The 19,352-nt window shown below is 33.5% G+C and overlaps 2 protein-coding genes across 5 annotated transcripts in view; both read left to right on the top strand.

Moving 5' to 3' along the window:
• The window catches only part of LOC130664398 (protein jim lovell), a 64,704-nt gene extending 53,082 nt beyond the window's left edge, over positions 1–11,622 (top strand). The window contains exons 1-3 of one of the 2 annotated variants that reach the window (XM_057464229.1): positions 2,465–2,942; positions 3,942–4,325; positions 4,697–11,622. In XM_057464229.1, the coding sequence (XP_057320212.1) occupies positions 4,132–4,325; positions 4,697–6,695 (2,193 nt within the window). In that variant the 5' untranslated portion in view covers positions 2,465–2,942; positions 3,942–4,131 and the 3' untranslated portion in view covers positions 6,696–11,622. Of the gene's footprint in view, positions 1–2,464; positions 2,943–3,941; positions 4,326–4,696 lie in introns of those variants that run through there. The other variant, XM_057464228.1, reaches the window with a different exon arrangement.
• A 3,394-nt stretch (positions 11,623–15,016) lies between these two features.
• On the top strand, positions 15,017–19,231 carry LOC130664397 (protein NDNF). 3 transcript variants are annotated; one of them, XM_057464225.1, is made up of 7 exons: positions 15,017–15,811; positions 16,995–17,122; positions 17,462–17,780; positions 17,854–18,097; positions 18,230–18,466; positions 18,542–18,697; positions 18,763–19,231. In XM_057464225.1, the coding sequence occupies exons 1-7, from the start codon at positions 15,600–15,602 to the stop codon at positions 19,141–19,143; spliced, it is 1,677 nt and encodes a 558-aa protein (XP_057320208.1). In that variant the 5' UTR covers positions 15,017–15,599; the 3' UTR covers positions 19,144–19,231. The 3 variants fall into 3 exon arrangements, with proteins under 3 accessions (XP_057320208.1, XP_057320209.1, XP_057320210.1); XM_057464226.1 differs by having other exon boundaries at positions 15,019–15,811; positions 18,775–19,231; XM_057464227.1 differs by having other exon boundaries at positions 15,023–15,811; positions 18,778–19,231.
• Positions 19,232–19,352: the final 121 nt, after the last annotated feature.

The raw sequence follows: 19,352 nt of genomic DNA, 5'->3' as shown, positions 1-19,352 counted from the left end.
CTTTTAGTATTTAAATTCTCGTCCACGATCAAAACATTTCTTCACTTATTGTCCAAATTCCCAAGATTAAGTTATTTGAAATATTTTAATCTTTTATTTATTTCTGAACTCTTTTTAAAAAAATCAACTCAAACTTTTCATGAAAACTTGGCTATTTATTTTTTATTTTGGATTATTTTTGTAAAACAAAATAATTTCAATGATTCTGTTGTCAAATTTCTGGATTTTTTTTTTAATAGTGACACGAATTTTTTTTTTTTTACACTTCAAAATGGAGCAAAGATACTAAAGAAATTTAAAAAATAAACGCAAAATTTTGAGGTCAATTTCCAATTTTACCCCAGGTACGCTTGCGATCTATTTTAAATTTGTAAATTTATTTTTAGCATAAGTTCGCAAAAGAAGTGAAATTCAAAATATTTCAGCCAAAAATTATAAATGCAAATGTTTATTTCTTTAAAAAAATATTTAAACCAGGACACAAATTTTTCTTGAAATAAATTTTAAAATTTCAAAAGAATGATCATGAAATATGAAAACTTGAGTTTTTAATATCTCGTTTTGTCTCTGGGATTTATTATTTATTATTAATTCCCTTTAGTATTAAAACAATCGATAATTTCCATTCTCACTCGAATTATTAATAATTTCATACAAAAGCCTTTGCATTATATAAATTGTCACCTCCAGTTTTCTTATCTTCTTTCAAATGACATTTATTATTATAATTAAACTATAAACCCAATTTTTTTCAAAAAAACCTTTAAGAATCATTAGTGATTCTCCATTAAAAAAAAAAAAAACTTTTATTTTAATAAAAACAAGGGGCTCCAAAAAAATACGGCTGCTCCAAAAAAGATAAAAAAAAATTTACAATCGAAAATCTCTAAAATAAAAGTGTCAAAAAAATTCTCACATAAATATATCTAACACCCATGCTCAATTATGATAATACATACACTGAAGCCAATTGTCAAGATAAAATTTTATTGGGCCCAACAAACTAAAGTGTCCTTGAAAATAAAATACGTGAGATTAGTTAGTATTAGAGCAAGGGTGTCTTGGTATTAGAGTTTGGAGCAGCAAATCTTAACTTTCGTGCACCTTACACTTAAGTACTTGAGCTCGTCATTCATCTCAACAGTCCATAGTTCACGGTCCATTCTAACATATACATATATATGTATAATACAATAAACCATCATCCCAAAATCCTTACAACCTACACTCAAATATCCTTCTATTCACACAAAATACCTTTAAAAATCAAATATACGAGAAGTCTATACAAGACCACCTACTGTGCGTGTCCCAAAAATTGTCTCCTACGTCTTAAGTAAACTCAACAACCGATGTGAGGTCTAGGTCTAGGTCTGGGTCTGGGTCTGAATTTATCTATACAACTTAAATACACTTTGCAAACCCAGGTAACACAGGTGCTCATACGTGGCAGGTGCGTCCGAGACAGGTCACTTTATGACTGACCCACGTGACTCATGACCCCTGTCTTATGCTAATTCTTTTAGGTAGCCTAGACTCCATCCGGAAATAAAAATTTATAAAAAAAAAAAAAATCTATGTAATATGTAATGCATTTATTGACAAAATAATTTTTTATTAGATATTTAAAATCAGTGATACGTGTATATTTTTTAGTGTAAATAAATAGAGTAGGGGAAAAATAAGAGAGAGGGGTCCAGTGGGCTGGTAACCCTGCTGGAGGTGGCCAAAGAGGTGGGACTCGGTCTCTTTCTCCGTTCCCAGCGATTGCCCACCGCGGAGGCAGTCACAACGCGACGCTCGACGTGTTCATATAAACTTTATAAACATTTTAATAATAAATAAATAGATAAATAAAAACTCAACAAAATAATAAAATACTAAATACGGACACTTTCGAGTAAAATAAAAAATCTTTTTCTAGTAAAAAAAAAAATGTATTTAATTTATTTAGCGAGAGCCTGTTCGTGTGATAAACGGGACACTTGTTGTGTTCATTAATGTCCGAGTGCGTCGAGGTCAGGAGGAGGGACACCGGTCTTCCTACCTCCGCGATGACGCGCTCAAAGGCACGTGGACAGTTGCCCGCGAGCTTTCATACCACATTTATTTATAATATCACTCGAATTTAGTTTTAACCCGTAGTAAAATTAAATAAAAAAAAAATTAAATAAATAAAAAATTTTTGTTAAAAAGTAACATACCCCGATTTCAACCAAACAATTGTTTACTCAAAAGTTGTACTTTCGGCAGTCCGCGGATCTTGAGTCGCGGGGGCGGGGTTATAAGAAGGCGAGTCAGTAGGTGGGAGTTGAGCTTTTCAAGAGTTTGTGTCTCTTTCTCCGATATAACTCTGTACTGTACACTATACTGTATGTATATATGTCTATATGTATATCTATATATCTATATGTCTATATGTGAGCGTTATGGTGGGGGGGAGTATTAGGAGGGGCGCTTAACGTCACCGCGCATTCACTCACCGGCCGTCGACGACGCCGCTGTGCCCCGACACACGCAACTCCACGAGCACGGTCAGTCTTTTCTGTTTAGTTTTTTTTTCATTTTTAAGTTTTTTTTTTTCGTTTCAAAAATATAAATTTCGGATAATGTGATTTTTAATAAAAAATAAATATTCAAATAAACAACAAACATTGTGGACTAAAATCCATTTTGGCAATTAATTTACAAGTATTATTTGTACGTGCAATTTATTATTTAAGTGGAAGCGGGTCGTTATTATTATTATTATTTTTTTTTTTCAAATAAATAAATATATCAAGTGTTAGTTTACTTTCTTGGTTTAAATTATTTTTAGACGAGTGAATAAGTGAGTGATATGTTTAACGTGAGAATATTTATTTGGATAAGTGTTTGTGATTGTGCAATTATTATTATTAATAAAAAATTAATACCCACAAGGATCTGAAGGCACACGTGCTGTAAGTGGATTTACATATTTTTTGGAGTAACGTTCTTTTTTTTTTCTTTTTGCTTTTTATTTTGGAGTAATTTTTTTTTTACCGGGCTGGGGTGGGATTTAAAAATTAAAAATCTAGTGAAACTAATTTATCCAGTGGCGCAATTAATTCGTTTGATCGATCCCGTCGGTCGTGCGGCGAGTCACGGATGATAAACGAGGAAAAATAAATTCGGCCCTCGCGTGCAGAAAAATAGTGGCCCATGTGATTTTATGATTGTATTTTATTTTTATTGACTTAAATTTATTAAAATAAATAAATTTATTGTTACAATAATTTGTGCTCGGTAGTTTTTATTTTTATTTATTCATCCATTTTCTTTTCATGGAAAACTGAGGAAATTTTAAATTTTTTGGTTAGAACACGTGTGTTAGGAAACGGAGTTACCGAGAGTTTTCGGCGAGCGCACAACGTGTTTCAGCAAAGAATATTCTTTAGTTTCAGAAAGAGAGAGACAGAGATTTTGTAATTTGTATCCGATAATCTAATAAACCAGAGCTAGAGTGATTTTCAGGGACGAAAATAGCAGGGGTTGACGAAAAACCGATCGGAGTTATTAAAAGACGCGACATGTGTGTTAATAATTTACAAACTTTGCTCATAAAGTATTGGTTCGGTTGATTAAAAGTTTCGTGGTTTTGTAAGCGAGTTATAATTATTATTAATTGACAGATTTACCAAAATTTATATATATGTATATTTGCATAGTGAGAAAAGGGATCAGGTGTAATTATTTAAACAGAGTTTTATAAAGTTTCATTTAAATTGTCATCCTCATAGATTTTAATTGATTTTATATTTTATATTTAGTATGACAATTTATATATTTATGTATTCACCCAATAATTTATTAAATATTTAAATTTTATAAATTTAACTTGAAACTAAATTTTGTCATAAATTTTTAATGTAAATATAAAAAATTATTAAAATTTTTTTCGTTTGAATTATAAATTTTAGGCGGTGAAAGGCGAGAAAAATAAAGTGGATGGAATTTAAATAATGAGAAATAAAGTGGACCCGGCGTGAGAGACCCGATAAGAATAACCTGGACCCTGGTCACCGAAGGCGGACCGAACAATAACAATAATAAAATAAATGGTATATATGATTGCAAGGTGGCTCCGACGCGCGTAACAAGTTTTGAAAAATGTCGAGCACCGCGGAAAGTCCCGACGGTGGCATGGCACTACAGTCCCACTACTCATTACGGTGGAACAACCACCAGTCCCACATTCTCCAGGCCTTCGAGGCACTCCTACACGCCGAGATATTCGTCGATGTCACTCTGTCGTGCTCTGACAGCAGCTTACGTGCTCACAAAGTCGTCCTCAGTGCCTGCAGGTAAATTTTATTTCATTTAAAACCTACATATATATTATAATAATAAAAGTTATTATATTACAATCAAACAGTTTGTTCCAATAAACGAAACTATTTAATTTAATTCAGTTCAATTCAATTCAATTTAATTAATTGTCGGCATCATAAAGTAACAAGTTTAAGTCCGTTGACATTTAAAATCAATAAATTAGTTAAATAAATCATTGAAACTCGTTGAAACCACTCGATATATTTAACGACTCTCTGCACTAGTAAATAGTTTAAAAGTAAAAAGAAAAAAAAAATGAAAAAAAACCTGAAGACTCTTAAATGAGTGAAAAAATGTAAATAAAAATAATGTGAAAGGTAATTGAGTTTTTGTATGATTGCAGCCCCTTCTTCGAGAGGATATTTGCGGAGCACCCGTGTAAGCATCCGGTGATAGTACTCAAGGACTTTACTGGACGAGAAGTTGCGGCCCTTATAGACTTTATGTATCGCGGGGAAGTAAGAGTGGGGCATGAAGACTTACCAGGACTTATGAGAGCCGCTGAGAGTCTACAGGTGAGAGGTTTAGCTTCTTCAGAACCACGACCTGTTAGTCCACCCGAGACACCAACGGCAGCAGAAACCCCTTCCGCTGACGACTTGCTCGGTTCAGATCGTTTGACACCGGAGCCAACGCCACGGCAGTCGACGAGTCCGCTGGTTGACGACGAGTCTAATTCACCAGCTCGTAGTACCGATTTACATCATAATCCCCATCACACCCTCCACCACCGCATTACTGGCAGTGCCAGTCCGAGTCGAGCTTATATGCGTGATCGCGACAGGTTACCGCATATGAGCCATTTAAATTTTTCATTACGGGAATTGCGCGAGTGCACATCTCCACTAATGCCGAGAAGAAAACAAGCGAGGCCTAGAAGAAGATCTGGTGAATTGATACCACAGGATTTGAGTAAACCCCATCCACAACCAAGTCCCAGTCCGCCGGGATTGAATTTTACGACGACAAATAGTCATCATTCTCCGCAAAATTTTCAATCAATTCATCAACAACAACAACAACAACAGCAGCAGCAACAACAACAACAGCAGCAGCAACAACAACAACAACAACAACATCTTCAACAACAACAGCAATTAAATAATAGAAATGAAGATATAGCAGAAAATTTATCAATGAAAAGATCAGAACCGTCGCCAAGTGAGCATGCGATAAAGACTGAAAGTGAGGCAGCGAGTAGTCCCAGAGGCTCACCATTAACTGGAGCAAGTCTTCAGCCCGACAGTTCAATCCAAGACCTTCCACCGACGGGGATGCAAGCCCTGTCAGCGTTGTCATTAACACCTCCTCATCATCACAGCGAGTACCTGGCGAGCTTAAGTCACCTGGCAGCACAATGGGCACCGCCTACGAGTCATCCGCAGTCTCAACTGTCGCATCATCACCAACAGCGTGAAGGCAGTCCTCAGGGTCCAAATCGCCTGCACCATCCTTTTCAGCAGGACTCACCCTTGACACCAAGAAGATCTGTCTTCCCAATGGACGGCTCTTCGCCCCTCGGCGGTGGTCTTTTTCCTCATGGAGGAATGGAACGCGGACTCTTGCTCGCGGACTTACACGACAGCTTCAAACCTGAAGCTCTTCATGGACTTTTTGGTGGTGCGAATTTAATTCATCATCCGACGAAGAAATCAAAGAAACACCGAGGGGAAGATGGACCTCGCAGATGGTCGGACCACTCGCGAATGCCACTCGGTAGACCAAAGGGTCAACACAGCGCACCTCGTGGAGGCCCACCGAGATCTTGGACCAACGCTGAATTGACCGAAGCCCTCCAGCACGTTTGGAATAAAAAAATGACAACCTCCCAAGCAAGCAGAATCTTCGGGATCCCTTACAACAGTTTGCTGATGTACGTACGTGGCAAGTACGGAAAAAGTCTTAAACTCGAGCAACTACGCAAAGACTGCACGGGAGCCACCGGCGAGGTTATGAATTCACTAAACAATAATGTCAAAGCCATCGCCCCACCTCCCTCACAACTAACACATCCTCTGGCAGGATTACCACATCCAGATGACCCTGGATTCCCTCCCCATCCGCTACTGCACCAAGGATTCTACCCGGACTTTGGCTCATTCCCTGTGCCCGTCAACATGGTCCATCTGCTGCCTCCGAGTGAGCAGAAAGCCTTCGAGTCGCCCAACAACAACAATCCCGGACTCGGCAGTCGCAGTGACAGCAGGGCCGGCGCCGGTCCCTGCGACTTAACGCCGCCAAGCCGATCGCCTTCACCTTCACCTGGAGAACGTCTTCTTCACGATATTCCTCAGCCACCGCAGTCCGCGCCCGCGTTGCTTCAACAAAACGGCGCCGAATGAGAGACGTGGATTGACGACTGGGAAGCAGGGTAGACTGTCCCGTCCACGTGAGAGAAATTCTTTTGTAAAATTAATTATTATTATTATTATTAATATAATAATAAAAACAACAATAACAATAACAATAATAATGAGTAAATACTTAACGAGACAATTTAAACAACAGTAAGGATGTTGATATTGTTGTTGTTGTTGTTGCTGTTGTTGTTGTTGTTGTTTGTATAATGTGGCCCGTGTAATAGGAAGCGATGTATAGGAACTCAGTATCAGGAATGAAACTAACACGCGTATCAAATAATTGAATATTGTAATGTAAAAAAGATATAGCGGCTAAAGTCAAAGAGTTTTTAGCCGCGAGGAAAAATGTCTCTCTTTTCTCATATTTTTATTATTTTTTTCTTTCTTTTTTTTTCATTCGTTTGGTGCATGGATGCTCTAGCTCTGAATAATCTCATGTTTGTCAGCAAGTGTGCGTGTATCTGGATCAGTGTGCGGGTGTGTGTGTGTATGTGCGTATAAAGGAAGAAAGGATGAGAGTAAGAATGAGGGAGTGGTAACCGGAAGGAAAACAAGCGCCTCTTTTAGCCGTCGTTCATCCTCTCTAATGTAAAGAGATCTGCAGTGCAATGGTTTAAATTTAAAGGGAACTTTTGAGACGACGGTTTTCGGAGCTGAGAAATAACGGAATCCAACGTAAAATATATATATACATGCATATATTTATATGTACGTAGGGTTCTGACGCGGAAATAAACGGAGAAATTTTTTTTAGTTATATATATTTATATAAATATGTTTTTTTTTTATTTTTATCATTATTTTTATTTTCGCGTTAGGTTATCGCGTTGCTTTGCTTTTTTGTCGGGAAACGAGCGAAAAATGAAAAAGAAACGAAGATATATTATAATAAGGTGTCTATATATATATATATATATATGCATATATATTTGTGTATATAAATATTTTGAAAAAGCACGGGAACGGTGCAATAATTGATGCAATTCCAAAATTTGTTTTTAGTTGTAAATATTTCGTTTCTGAATTATTTGATACTTGAATTGTTTATATTTTTAAATTAAAAGTTTGTTAATATTATTGATTTATTAATTATAAATTTTAATTGAATTATTGGCGTTTAATTGGTGGAGTCGATGAGAGCGAGATGATTATTTGAAACATTTTTCCAAAGATCGAGGGCAATTTAAATATATATATTTATAATATATATATATATTTTTTTTTCGTAATAAGAAGAAGGATTTACCAAATTAATAATATTTAAATAAAATATAAATACGTGAATTGTTTAAATAAATTAAATTTAAAAAAAAAAAAAAAAAAATATTAAGCTCGTATCGTAGAGAAAACAGTTTTGACGAATAAAATAATATTATTAAAGACAGTAAGTTAATTTAAATAAATATTTGGATAAACCATAACTAATAATAATAATATTAATAATAATAATACTAATAATAATAATAATATTAAAAATAAATAAATATTTGGACAAAACCAGACGGAAGCGCAGGGTAACTAACACATCAGGGATAGCCACAGACAAATCTACGATAGATGTTGAAAAAATAATAAAAACATATTAAAAATAAAAGAAATAAACTTATAGAGAGTAACTGATGATAAATAATATAATACACGCGATTATTATTTTGTTTCAAAATTTTCTACAGGATATTTGAAGGAAGCGAACGTGTAAGGGGATAATGAAACATATAAGCGGGTGAGTCGGGGGTTTTTAAGCGGGAGGGAAACGGGTATCGTCAAATAGGGATGGAAATTTATAAAATTCACTAAACAGATATTAAATCTCGTGTCGCGTCAAGTCAAGTCGCGTAAACCAGAGTAAAGTCCCGAGTCGAAATTTAGAGCCTATATAGGTCCCTATAGCCCTAAATAGATCCGATTTAGAGCCCTGTAGTCCTGTAGCTCCGACTTTGAACCCGGAGGTCCTAACATTCACTGAGAGGTCCGATTTTGAGCCTTCAAGTCCGACAATATTAGTCCCGTAATAAATTTCGATTCATTATAATTGAATAATTTATGATGATTATTATTAATTAATATTATTATTATTACAATAAACCAGGGCTTACAGGCCCTAAATCGGACCTAATTTTAATTTTCATCAGGTCCTAGATTGAGCCCGCAAGTGCCGAAAACGGAAATTTGTAGCACCTCAGGGACCAAAATCGGGCCTAATTTAACATAGAAACAGACTCTATTTAGAGCCTCCAAGTCCGAAATAGGTCCGACTTTAAAAGGCTCTAAATTTCGACTCGGGGTAATTGCAACATTTTCGATCCGCGAAAAGACTTTAATTGAGTGAATGGATTTTATTAAAAACTTAAATAAAATACAAGCCTTGCTTGTGTTTATAAACAGGGTTACGTGTGTTGTTGTACCGGTCATCTTTTTAAAAGGTACAAGTAAAACACAATTTTTTAAAATTATTATTATTATTATTTATATTTTCGAGCGAATGTTTTTTAAAATAAATCAATAGACATGTGATAGGCACCACGTGCGACTTCAGTATTATTTTGCAGAAGAAAAAACAAAATAAATAATAAACAAGTAAACAAACAAATGAGTATTTAATAAATAAATGAAATTAATGAATGGTTAGGTAGATTTTAAAGTTTAAAGTGCTTTGGGTGATAGATTTTTTCCCTTAGGTTATTATTTGCTATTTTTTAAATTTTATTTAAATATTTTTTCGTGCGTTATTATTTTTTAACCTCACGCACAAGAGACTTAAGAGAACAAAGAATGAAAGAGATTTTTTTAAACAAATGTAAAAAAAGGTTGTATTCGAAATTCACAATCCGAGCGTCGATGACGCAATACGACTGATTAAAACAAATAATAATAATAATAATAATAATAATGATAATGATAAATAATAATAATAATAAATAATAAATAGTAATGATAAAAATAGCTGCCGGTTAGGTACCATATCGTATCGCTATTGTTAAACGTTGCAACATATCAATTACCTCTATCAATATTTGTTACATGTATTTTTAATTGATTATATATTTGTTTCTGGCAATACTTTAATTATATTTATTATAATTATTATTATATAATTACGGGAATATTTTTAAATGAATTTTTTAAGGCTGGTTGGCTGATTGCCTATCAATTTTATTCTAAATAAATATAAATATATATACAATAAATGACAGAGATAACTGATAATAGATTTACTACAGATATTAAATAATTAAAGATTTATTTTCAATAAGTCTATTGACTCCTCAGTTCCTACAACATTTTAAACAAATATATTCTCGTTACGCTGTGCTATTTTTTTAGTTTATCTTTATTTTAAATATGTAAATAGTTTTTAAATTCACTCGGATACAACCTTACGATCGATTTTAATCCATATATATTTTTGATTTGAATTTATTTATAAATACTTGTATATTTAAATCGGGGAATCCTCGATTTAATATTTTTAACGTTCGTCGATTGGGTAGAGATTTTAAAAGTTAAACTCTGAGAATGCGGCTTTAAAAAGCCCACGAGATGGCGGCACAATTTACTTTACAATTTTACGAAACAACAACAATTTTATCTTGCGGTCTTTAGTTTGCCGACTTGAGATCAGACCAAAAATATATTAAATTAAAGTCGATCTAATTTAAAAAAATGAAAATAAAAAAATGTTAAATGTATAAATGCGTGCATGGAGTTTGTCTCCCTAGCCTCTTGCTAAACAATAATAAACAATAATAAAACCAACATTTCATTGTTGATAATTTGTAATTATAAATAACAAGTGATAATTTAATTAAGCGCCACCCGATACGATATTTAAAAAAAAATATATAACAATGATATATTTATTATATGTACCATAATACAATAACTATATATAAAAATAATAAACAGAGAAATAAATGCCTCCACCCAGTATATTTTTTACAGGTTTACAGTTTATAATATTTCATATTAAAGCAAATAATTATAAAATAAAAAAAAATATATAAAAAAAATATTACATCAATTTTTTAACGTTAACAATATTTTAAATAAATAGAAAAAAAATAATAAAAATAAAACAATAAAGATCGGATTGAGTCGACACTCGTGATATCACACTTTAAATCCCTGGCCACGGGGACCAAATATATTTTTATTGCAAATATACAGATATATATAAATAAATATAACTATTACTACTATTATGATTATTAATATTAATTTATCCGGTTACAGTTCGATAAAATCACAAGTGTCGATTTAAATGATCTTATTAACGATGGATGCTACATACATGTGATACATACATTTACCGCTGGTTACTTCCTGGCATTAATTATCAGATTAATTTATTAACTGTATAATTAATCGCCCCACTAGTTCACTCACGCACTTTATCACAATTATAAAAGGATTTATTGCCGGAAATTTATAATATTTTATTAATTCGCTATTTTATTTTAAATATATAAGAGAGTAGCAATGAGGCTAGGGACCATTTACGGCTTTTTTTATTTTAAATAACAAGAAAAAAATTTTTTTTTTTGTAAACTAGGTGATTTAGTGATTATAATTAACATTTGGTAATTTATAAAATTCGAAACAACAAAAAAAAAAATGTAATCTTCCTCTCCTCGACACCCTCGTACTTACCGACCTAAACCTTTGAAAATAATTATCTATTAATCCCTAAATAAACTGTACATACCAATTGTAAAAAAGGAGTTTTATTACTTAATTATTTTGAACCTTTTGATATTATTTTTTAAGGTAATCCTCTAGCTGGTAGACTCACCATTGGTTTACATTGTATTTATGGCAATTTAAATTAAATGTACATTTATAGAGTAAGATAATTAAATTAATTATTTGTTAACGTCGAAAAAATAAATAATAAATTATTTAAACATTATTTGGCTTTCTTTAATTTATTTATTTATTTTCCTCAATCAAGTCTATTAATTTTTATTTTTTATAGATTGTTTTATCAAGATCCAGCTCAAGTATTTACCAATACATCAATCACCATACCCGTTTAATAATTTTTTTATTAAATATTTTTCAGCGTTACCGTTTCACCCGAGCCTTCCATAAACAATTAACACGTAATATCAGCTCAAGGATTACCTTAACAAACATTACCCAAGATAAAAAACCTCCATGAAAGCTTGAGGTGACTAAGTATTATTGTACTCGTGTTTCTGATTAAACCTGCCTACAAGTGGACATTTCATGTCCGTCAATAAAAAATAATAAGAGCATTAAATATAAACGATAAGAGGAAAAAATAAAAAAAATGTATATATGTATATATATACTGTAAGATTGGAAGTAGCATCAAGATCGTCAGGAAACCTATCATTAAGAGCGATAACAGAATTATCGTTTCACATATGTATATAACGAGGATCGTGGCGAAATTTTCGGAGCGCCGGCAATTACCTTGTCGATGATGTTGGATCGAGCCTTTTCAAATAGTTTTGATCAACATCTACAATCTATACACACACATTTATATTTAATATATACACAATCGATATGATAGAGGAGGAAAAAGAACTAAAAGAAGAAGAAGAAGAAGAAGGAGGAGAAGAAGCTAAAGGAATATCCGCATATAGGTAGAGGGTGCGAGTTGGTCTTTTGCCTGAGGCTCCTGTCTTTCATCGATTGATGAGCACTCGTTTCAAGCAATTATTGTTATTCTGATTACATAATAAGCCCCAGATCAACTTGACCAGAGTAACAGAGAGAGACTTAAAAAAAAAATATATGTATATAAATATATATGTGTGTATGTTTAGTATCTTTGTTACTCATTCACTGAGTCATTGATTCTTAAACTCATTGGACGGAGAATATAGCGATGGAAACATAATTCGCAAAAGGGCTTGGAGAGAACCCGGTTCCGCGAATTCTCCTTGTAATCGATTCCGTCATGTCGCGGGACCACCCGGTACGGCCCTAATAAATAAGTAATACATCGCTCGAAACAACGACGATGAGGATCGAGGTACGAGGACGTCAGAAAAATCACCAGGATAAATATATATGTATATATTTAATTTTTATTATTTTGGCTACGGTTTTTCGGCAAGTTTGAAATTTTTTACGGCTATTTGTCTGCTCAACTGGAAGCAAAACACGGTTTTAGGGAATCGAGTACAAACTAACACTTGCAAGGTGTCAGAAAAGTTGCGCTTTGCTTTGGATTAAGTATCGAAATGTTCATTGACTGGAAGAGGGTCTTCGGAATCAATTTTCGTTACATGATATTTCATTGTCATTTTATTTTTTTATTTAGAACTAGAATTTATTCTACATTTTAAAAAATCACGTTATTGTTTTATTAAAATTTATCAACAAAGAAAATGAAAAATAAATGAGTTAAAAAAAAAATTCTAAATTTATCCCTAATTCTCAGTAAATATTTTTGAACCGTCATAATTACTATACACATAGCGCTTAATATTATTATTAAAATTTGACATAAAGACTTGTTGTACGTGCTCAGACGACATACTAATACTGTATATGACTCACAATGTGACTCGCTACTACCAAACTATTTGTGAACATTCGTCTAAAGTATACGAAATAACCCATACACAATCTCAGATTCACACACGCACACACCAAACACATTCCCACAGTTACTTACAGAAAACGTTCTTTTACTCGTTACCGTCCTCCGTTGGCTTCGCCAAACTCGTAACTCTCTTTTCACGGTCAGCGGAATACCAAAGTGAAACATAGTAACTCGTAACTATAAATATTATAATTTATTGAACAAGATTAAAGGAAGTTGTTACCAGTATATTTTTCAATAATTTACATCTTTCCCCCCCCACCCCCTTCTCCTGCCTACCAACACTCTGGCGATTCTATTACTTTCTTATTTGAGTGTTAGTCCCTTTTTTTAAAATTATTTATCCAAGTTTGTGGGAGTTACAAGGGCGTAGACAGGGCGTAAAGACCTCTAAGTTTATGTATTGATATACGACCCGACCACTTATGACCTCGATTATTTTTTTTTTTTTAACAAATATTTTAGCATTCAAATCACTTCCTTCATTTTTTAATTAAAAAAAAAACGTTATGAAGTTGCAAAATAAAAATATAAATTTGATTTATTCGTGTCACCTGAAGCCTGTAATTTAAAAAAAAAATTAACTACCGATTTACATCAATTCCATACATTGATTAATCATCGGATAAATTAATTACATAAGGATGTAGTTAGTGGGCAATAAAAAAAATGGAGATAAAAAAAGAACTATTTGCTGTAAGCGTGTCTGACTGGCGAGTGCCGTAACTACTTAAGGAGTAACGGCCGGTTGTTCGGGCATTTTTGTGATATAGAGGATCGGTTTGGTGGAAGTCAAGACAGATAGAGATGAAAACAAAGAGTTTAAGGAGACGAGAGTTTGGGGTAGGGGGAGCAAGGGAGAGAAATGAAGTTGAGGATGAGAATGAAGAGGAGAGCGAGCAAGAGAGAGAGCAGGGATTTAAAGATGGAGACGTATAGGCCTTTGGCTCGTAAAAAGTGCCCCTCTGAAGTCATGAATATAAATTTATGATAAAGCATAAATGAGAATTTCTTGGGTACGCTTATGCTTGATGCTTGTCCGTGGTCTTTGTGGCTTCCCACGTTTTTTATAATTTTAAATTGCCCACCGAGAGAGTGAGATAATAATAATAATAATAATAATAATAATATATATATTGTAAACTTCTCGAAGTATCGAAGATCGGAGGTGGGCATGTGGGATCTAATTTGTTTACCATACGTAATATGACGGCAACTTTTGATGGCTAGATAGCCAAAATGTATTGCTGGGAAAAGTCAAAAAGTGGTCGATCTCACAGGACCTGGCTTTGCGTGACGCTGAGTGATTACGGCAAACTAAAAAATACCCGACGCGTGCGCGTACTTTTTTTTTACTTTTCTTTGTTGTCTTAATAATTTTTTTTCTGATAAAAAATAAAAAATGAAAATTTTTGATGTAAAAAATAGCGATAAAGTAACGTTTGAAAAGCCGAAAAATAAATAATAACATTTTGTCCAAGTTAGCATACTAAATATAATTATCTTAAAGACCCAAAATAATAACCAGCCAATTTAAATAATAAAATAAAAATAATTATTGTTATTTTACTCGCTCGACAAAACTGTTTGACGTGTAAGAAAAAAAATAATTGTAAAAAAAAATAAAATACAAAGAGCCTTTTACTCTTAATCGGTACACACTCGAAGCCTATGCTAGTGGCGTGCGTGTTATGTGTGGCTTCGGGTATCAGTATAGCAGGGAGGAGTTAGTAGCAACAGCAGTCAGAGCCGGACTACTCACAAGTTAAGTTAACTTGAGAGAAGCAACGTTAACGTTAACGCTAACACAACAACATAGCTAAGTCTCAAACTAAAACTAAAACTCAGATTCAGACTAAAACTAAAACTTAAATTCATATGTAAGCCGGTACGGGTCTTGGTGTATTCACTTTACATCCACGTTAATTTAACAAACTGGGCTTGTCAATATAAATATACATACAAGTGTTGTTTAAGGTATGATACATACATTACATACATGTAAAAACATACATGTTAGCGCGCGCACGTATACCGGGGGATAGAGTTTAGTATTAACGTTAAAACGTGATCGTGTGTAGTTGATCGAGTACTTTGTAGTCGAGTATCAAGAAGGGGTTTGTCGACTACTACTTTCGCCTTGATCAAACCGACTACGTCCTCAGTCTCTTCAAATCCTTTATACGACACACATCATACTTAAACTACTTAAACTTGCACTTTTTATTATACAAACTCAACTAAAGTACATTAATTACGTGTCATTTATATACTTTATTTATTTTATTTATTACTCAGTAATAATGTTCCTCAATATTCGCTTGATTATTGTTACCATCATTTTAACACAACGTAAGAATCTCAGTGCTAGGGGTGAAGATGCCTTGCAAATTCGACAAACATTTAATCAAAGTAATAATAACAATAATCGTGGACGTGAGAGCATCAACAAAACGGATATGTTGTATCCTGAACATCAAATACCGGCAATTATTCAACCTGGAAATGTATCCAAGTAAGTTTTTACATTAGTACACATAAATTTATTTTTTTTATTTACCAACTCGTAATTTATCATTTTTTCAAAATTAGTACGTTTCTAAAATTTTTTTTTACAAAAGAAAAAAAACACATTAGTAAGTAATAAAATTATATTAATATTAATAAACGTATCTATAAGTAATTGCTATCGATTACTCGTTAAAACTATTTACCCATTACCCCTTTTATCTCAATAATTAAATGAGTAATAAACCGTAATAGCTTTAATAATACTAAGCACATAACGATATATATAGATATAGATATAGATGTTGATATAAAATGTATAATAATTTAGTAAATAGGATAATAAGTGTATTACTGACTTAACAATTTAGCTAATGTAAGTAACCGCGTGGCTGGTATGACAGAATTCACGGCGCGTGTTTCACTCGTCTCGTCTATAGACGTTGCGCGGTGCTGGATTTAGCACATGGGGGTCGCGAACACCACGACCCCAGACGCCGCGACGCCGGCATTGTGTCTCTTCTCGTCTCTTCTCTTTACATATATATATATTTAACCATATATATATGTATATACAGTTAACTTTCTGTGCAACGCTAATTTTACAATGGACGACACACGTGCATCGAGCAACGTCCTCAGTCCTCAAGCACCAGCTAAAAAATAAATATATTTTTTTATTCTTTATTTTATAAATGAAAATGTCGCGTTGCCTGGCTCATTGCCGGAGTTTCTTCCGCCCTATCTTTGTACGTACAATTGTAACTTAAAAATAATTTTTTAAGTTAAAAAATTAAATTGAAGGACTTGGAAAAAATAAAGATAAAAAAAAAAATAAAAATCTTTAGTATATATCGTGTGTGTATATTGTTGGCTATTTGTAAAATATAAAGCTGAAACATATAAACCCATAGCAGGTCTCGTGACTCAGGACCACCCATACTCCAGAAGCTCTTTCATCAGTTTATTAAACTAGGCCACGAGCCGTATTTTAGTTTCGCTGATGGTAGGTTACACTTAATCACAATGTCCTTTATTATTATTATTATTATTGTTTATTTACATACATACATATTTATTTGAATTTAAATATTTAATTATAGTATTTATGAAAGTTAATAAGCGTATTATTGAATGCTGTTAATTTTATGAAATAATGTCGGTACTGGATCCAGATGATGTACTTGCAGGTTTTATTATCTAAGTCACAGAGACGGGCATCCTTTGACGCTCATTGTAACACCCTGTACTGGAGCCATTCAGTGGACTGTCAACTGCCTCGAGGCACCGCCGGATAATCGACAAGGTGAAGCTGAATGTGAGTTTTATTTTCATTTTACTCATTACAATTATCGTTACTTTTAATGCGTCAGATAAATTATCTATTAAACTCATTACGATATTAAATTTTTATTTGGCATCATATGAGTTCTTTTTTTATTAATATGTGTGGCATGTTTATTTATGTAAATAAATGATAAATTATTTTCTTCATGGAACTTATCATTTATGTTTTTTTTTTTTTTAATAAAAACTGACGTAATAATTATTTTAAATATTTATTTTTTTTAAATTAAAATGTTATGATTTTTAAATAATTATTAATAATGACAATAAAGTAAATAAAACGGATTTTATGTTGACAAAAAAAAAACAGCAGCAGCATTGACACGATGGCCCGTAAATGCACTTATTCCCGGATCACCGTTATTCAGCTACCAAGGCGACGAAGCGCAAAACTTTACGATTCCGCGAGTACGTGCGGGACTTTATAGACTCGAGATAAAAACTACAGACATAACTACGCGTACTAACATTCCCGATAGATCACCGAAGACGGTCTTGCTCTACGCAACCTCCAGTGCGTTGGATCATCTCCCGGTATCCTATGAGAGTACTCGCGGCAAGCGGCATCGCGCATTGAGATTTCAGCCGAGAAGAAATAGACGGAGACTCACTGTTTCCTGGAGCAAAAGGTTTTTTATTATTTTATTTACTAAAAAAACTAATTAATTATGTAATTAATCACTTAAATTTAATTATTTAAAGTCATGTAGATCCACACATGTCTAATTACTGTCTCGCGGTAACCTCCGGGCCGGTAGTCCATCCTCCGACACTTTGTGCCGCTCAAAACGTCCTGGAAACTCATTCGCGGCCGATTAAAAGCTCTGGATCATCACGAGAGCATCAACATCGCGGCAATCCAGAGGGTCTTCACTGTTTCAATCAAACAAAACTCACTTTGCATGGTCTTAAATACAATACAACGTATGACTTTACTCTTTATGTGGTTTGTATTTATATTCTTTAAATAAATTTTTAGAATACTCGTTTATTATATAATTTTTTAAAATATAATTTATGATATGAAATTTTTAGTCTTTATTTTTATTTATTTGTAGTAATGAATTTTTTGTTGCAGGTGAGCACGAGAAACAATGTATCGACACGAATATCCACCGAATCGTTTAAATTCCGTCGTACGCCCGCCCAAGTGTTACGGACTGGTCGTTATGTTACCGCGAATTTACGTAAATATGATGGATTTATGAATTTCCAATATCAGCCGCCGCACAACGGCACCACGGAATTTTATATTTTGCCATGTGGCGGCGGAATCGTGAGAGCTAAACTTCGCGGCCCGTCTGGATTTATAAGGGTATTTATTAATTTCTTATATACATTTTTTTTACTAGAAAAAATATCCGAGTTTTATTTTTTTGTTAAAATTTAGAAAAAAGAAGTAGTAGGTCACGCATCTTTAAAAGCGCCGTCATTAGAACCAGGCAGTCGTTATATTCTTGGAATTTACGCAACACCTCAGGAGTTAATAAAAGTATCGTCAGTTAAAGTTTTAGCGACACAAGAAGGATCTGTTTTATATCCAGAAGTAATTTTAAATTCCATATATCTATATCTACATTTTTTTATAAAAATAAGTGATTAATAGAATAGAATTTGTTGAAGCAGGTTCCAACAAAAAGCGCACCTCGGGAGTATCGATCCCTACGTAAATGTCACGAAGTAACAGTCGGGGTTGAGTCAGCAGGAGCCGCTAAGTACTGCGTCCTGGTACGGGAATTAAGAGGCGCCTCTTCTGTCACGGGGATCTTGAGCATTCCCGACCAGTGCGGTCTCCATCGTCGACGCAGGTCCGAGTATACACTCGAGCAGTGCGAGGACAAGACGAATCCGCCGGACAACCGCGCGCTTCTTTTCACCATAAAACGACTACAGCCCGCGAAAGCTTACTTAGTCCAGATAACTGCTCAAATTCACGGCCAGTCTCTCTCGTATCCTCTCATCGACGTTCACACCCGGAGATGCCAGCTATAAAATTTATTTTTATTTTTTAAAGCTCATAGTTCGTAAAAACAAACAAACCTTGTAAATATTTAACAAACTGAAAAAAAAAAAAGAAAAAGAAACAAACGTATGCATGTATATATCAAAGTGTGAATGGATTTTTTCTTAAAATTGCTAATGTGTAATGTATTTTTTTACTTCGTTGATCGTTACATATATAATTAAATGATAATTAATCA

The sequence above is a fragment of the Microplitis mediator genome, chromosome 3, assembly GCF_029852145.1.
Source record: "Microplitis mediator isolate UGA2020A chromosome 3, iyMicMedi2.1, whole genome shotgun sequence".
Classification (NCBI taxonomy): Eukaryota; Metazoa; Arthropoda; class Insecta; order Hymenoptera; family Braconidae; genus Microplitis; species Microplitis mediator.
Note: the sequence above shows the minus strand (reverse complement) of the source record. Positions and strands in the feature narration are given on the sequence as shown.

Bases quoted from the DNA above. Each gene is read 5' to 3' on its own strand.
- LOC130664397 (XM_057464225.1), top strand. From the start codon at position 15,600: ATGTTCCTCAATATTCGCTTGATTATTGTTACCATCATTTTAACACAA. The intron at 15,812-16,994 runs GTAAGTTTTTAC...ATGTACTTGCAG, and splicing joins CAACCTGGAAATGTATCCAA to GTTTTATTATCTAAGTCACA. The intron at 18,467-18,541 runs GTATTTATTAAT...GTTAAAATTTAG, and splicing joins GCCCGTCTGGATTTATAAGG to AAAAAAGAAGTAGTAGGTCA.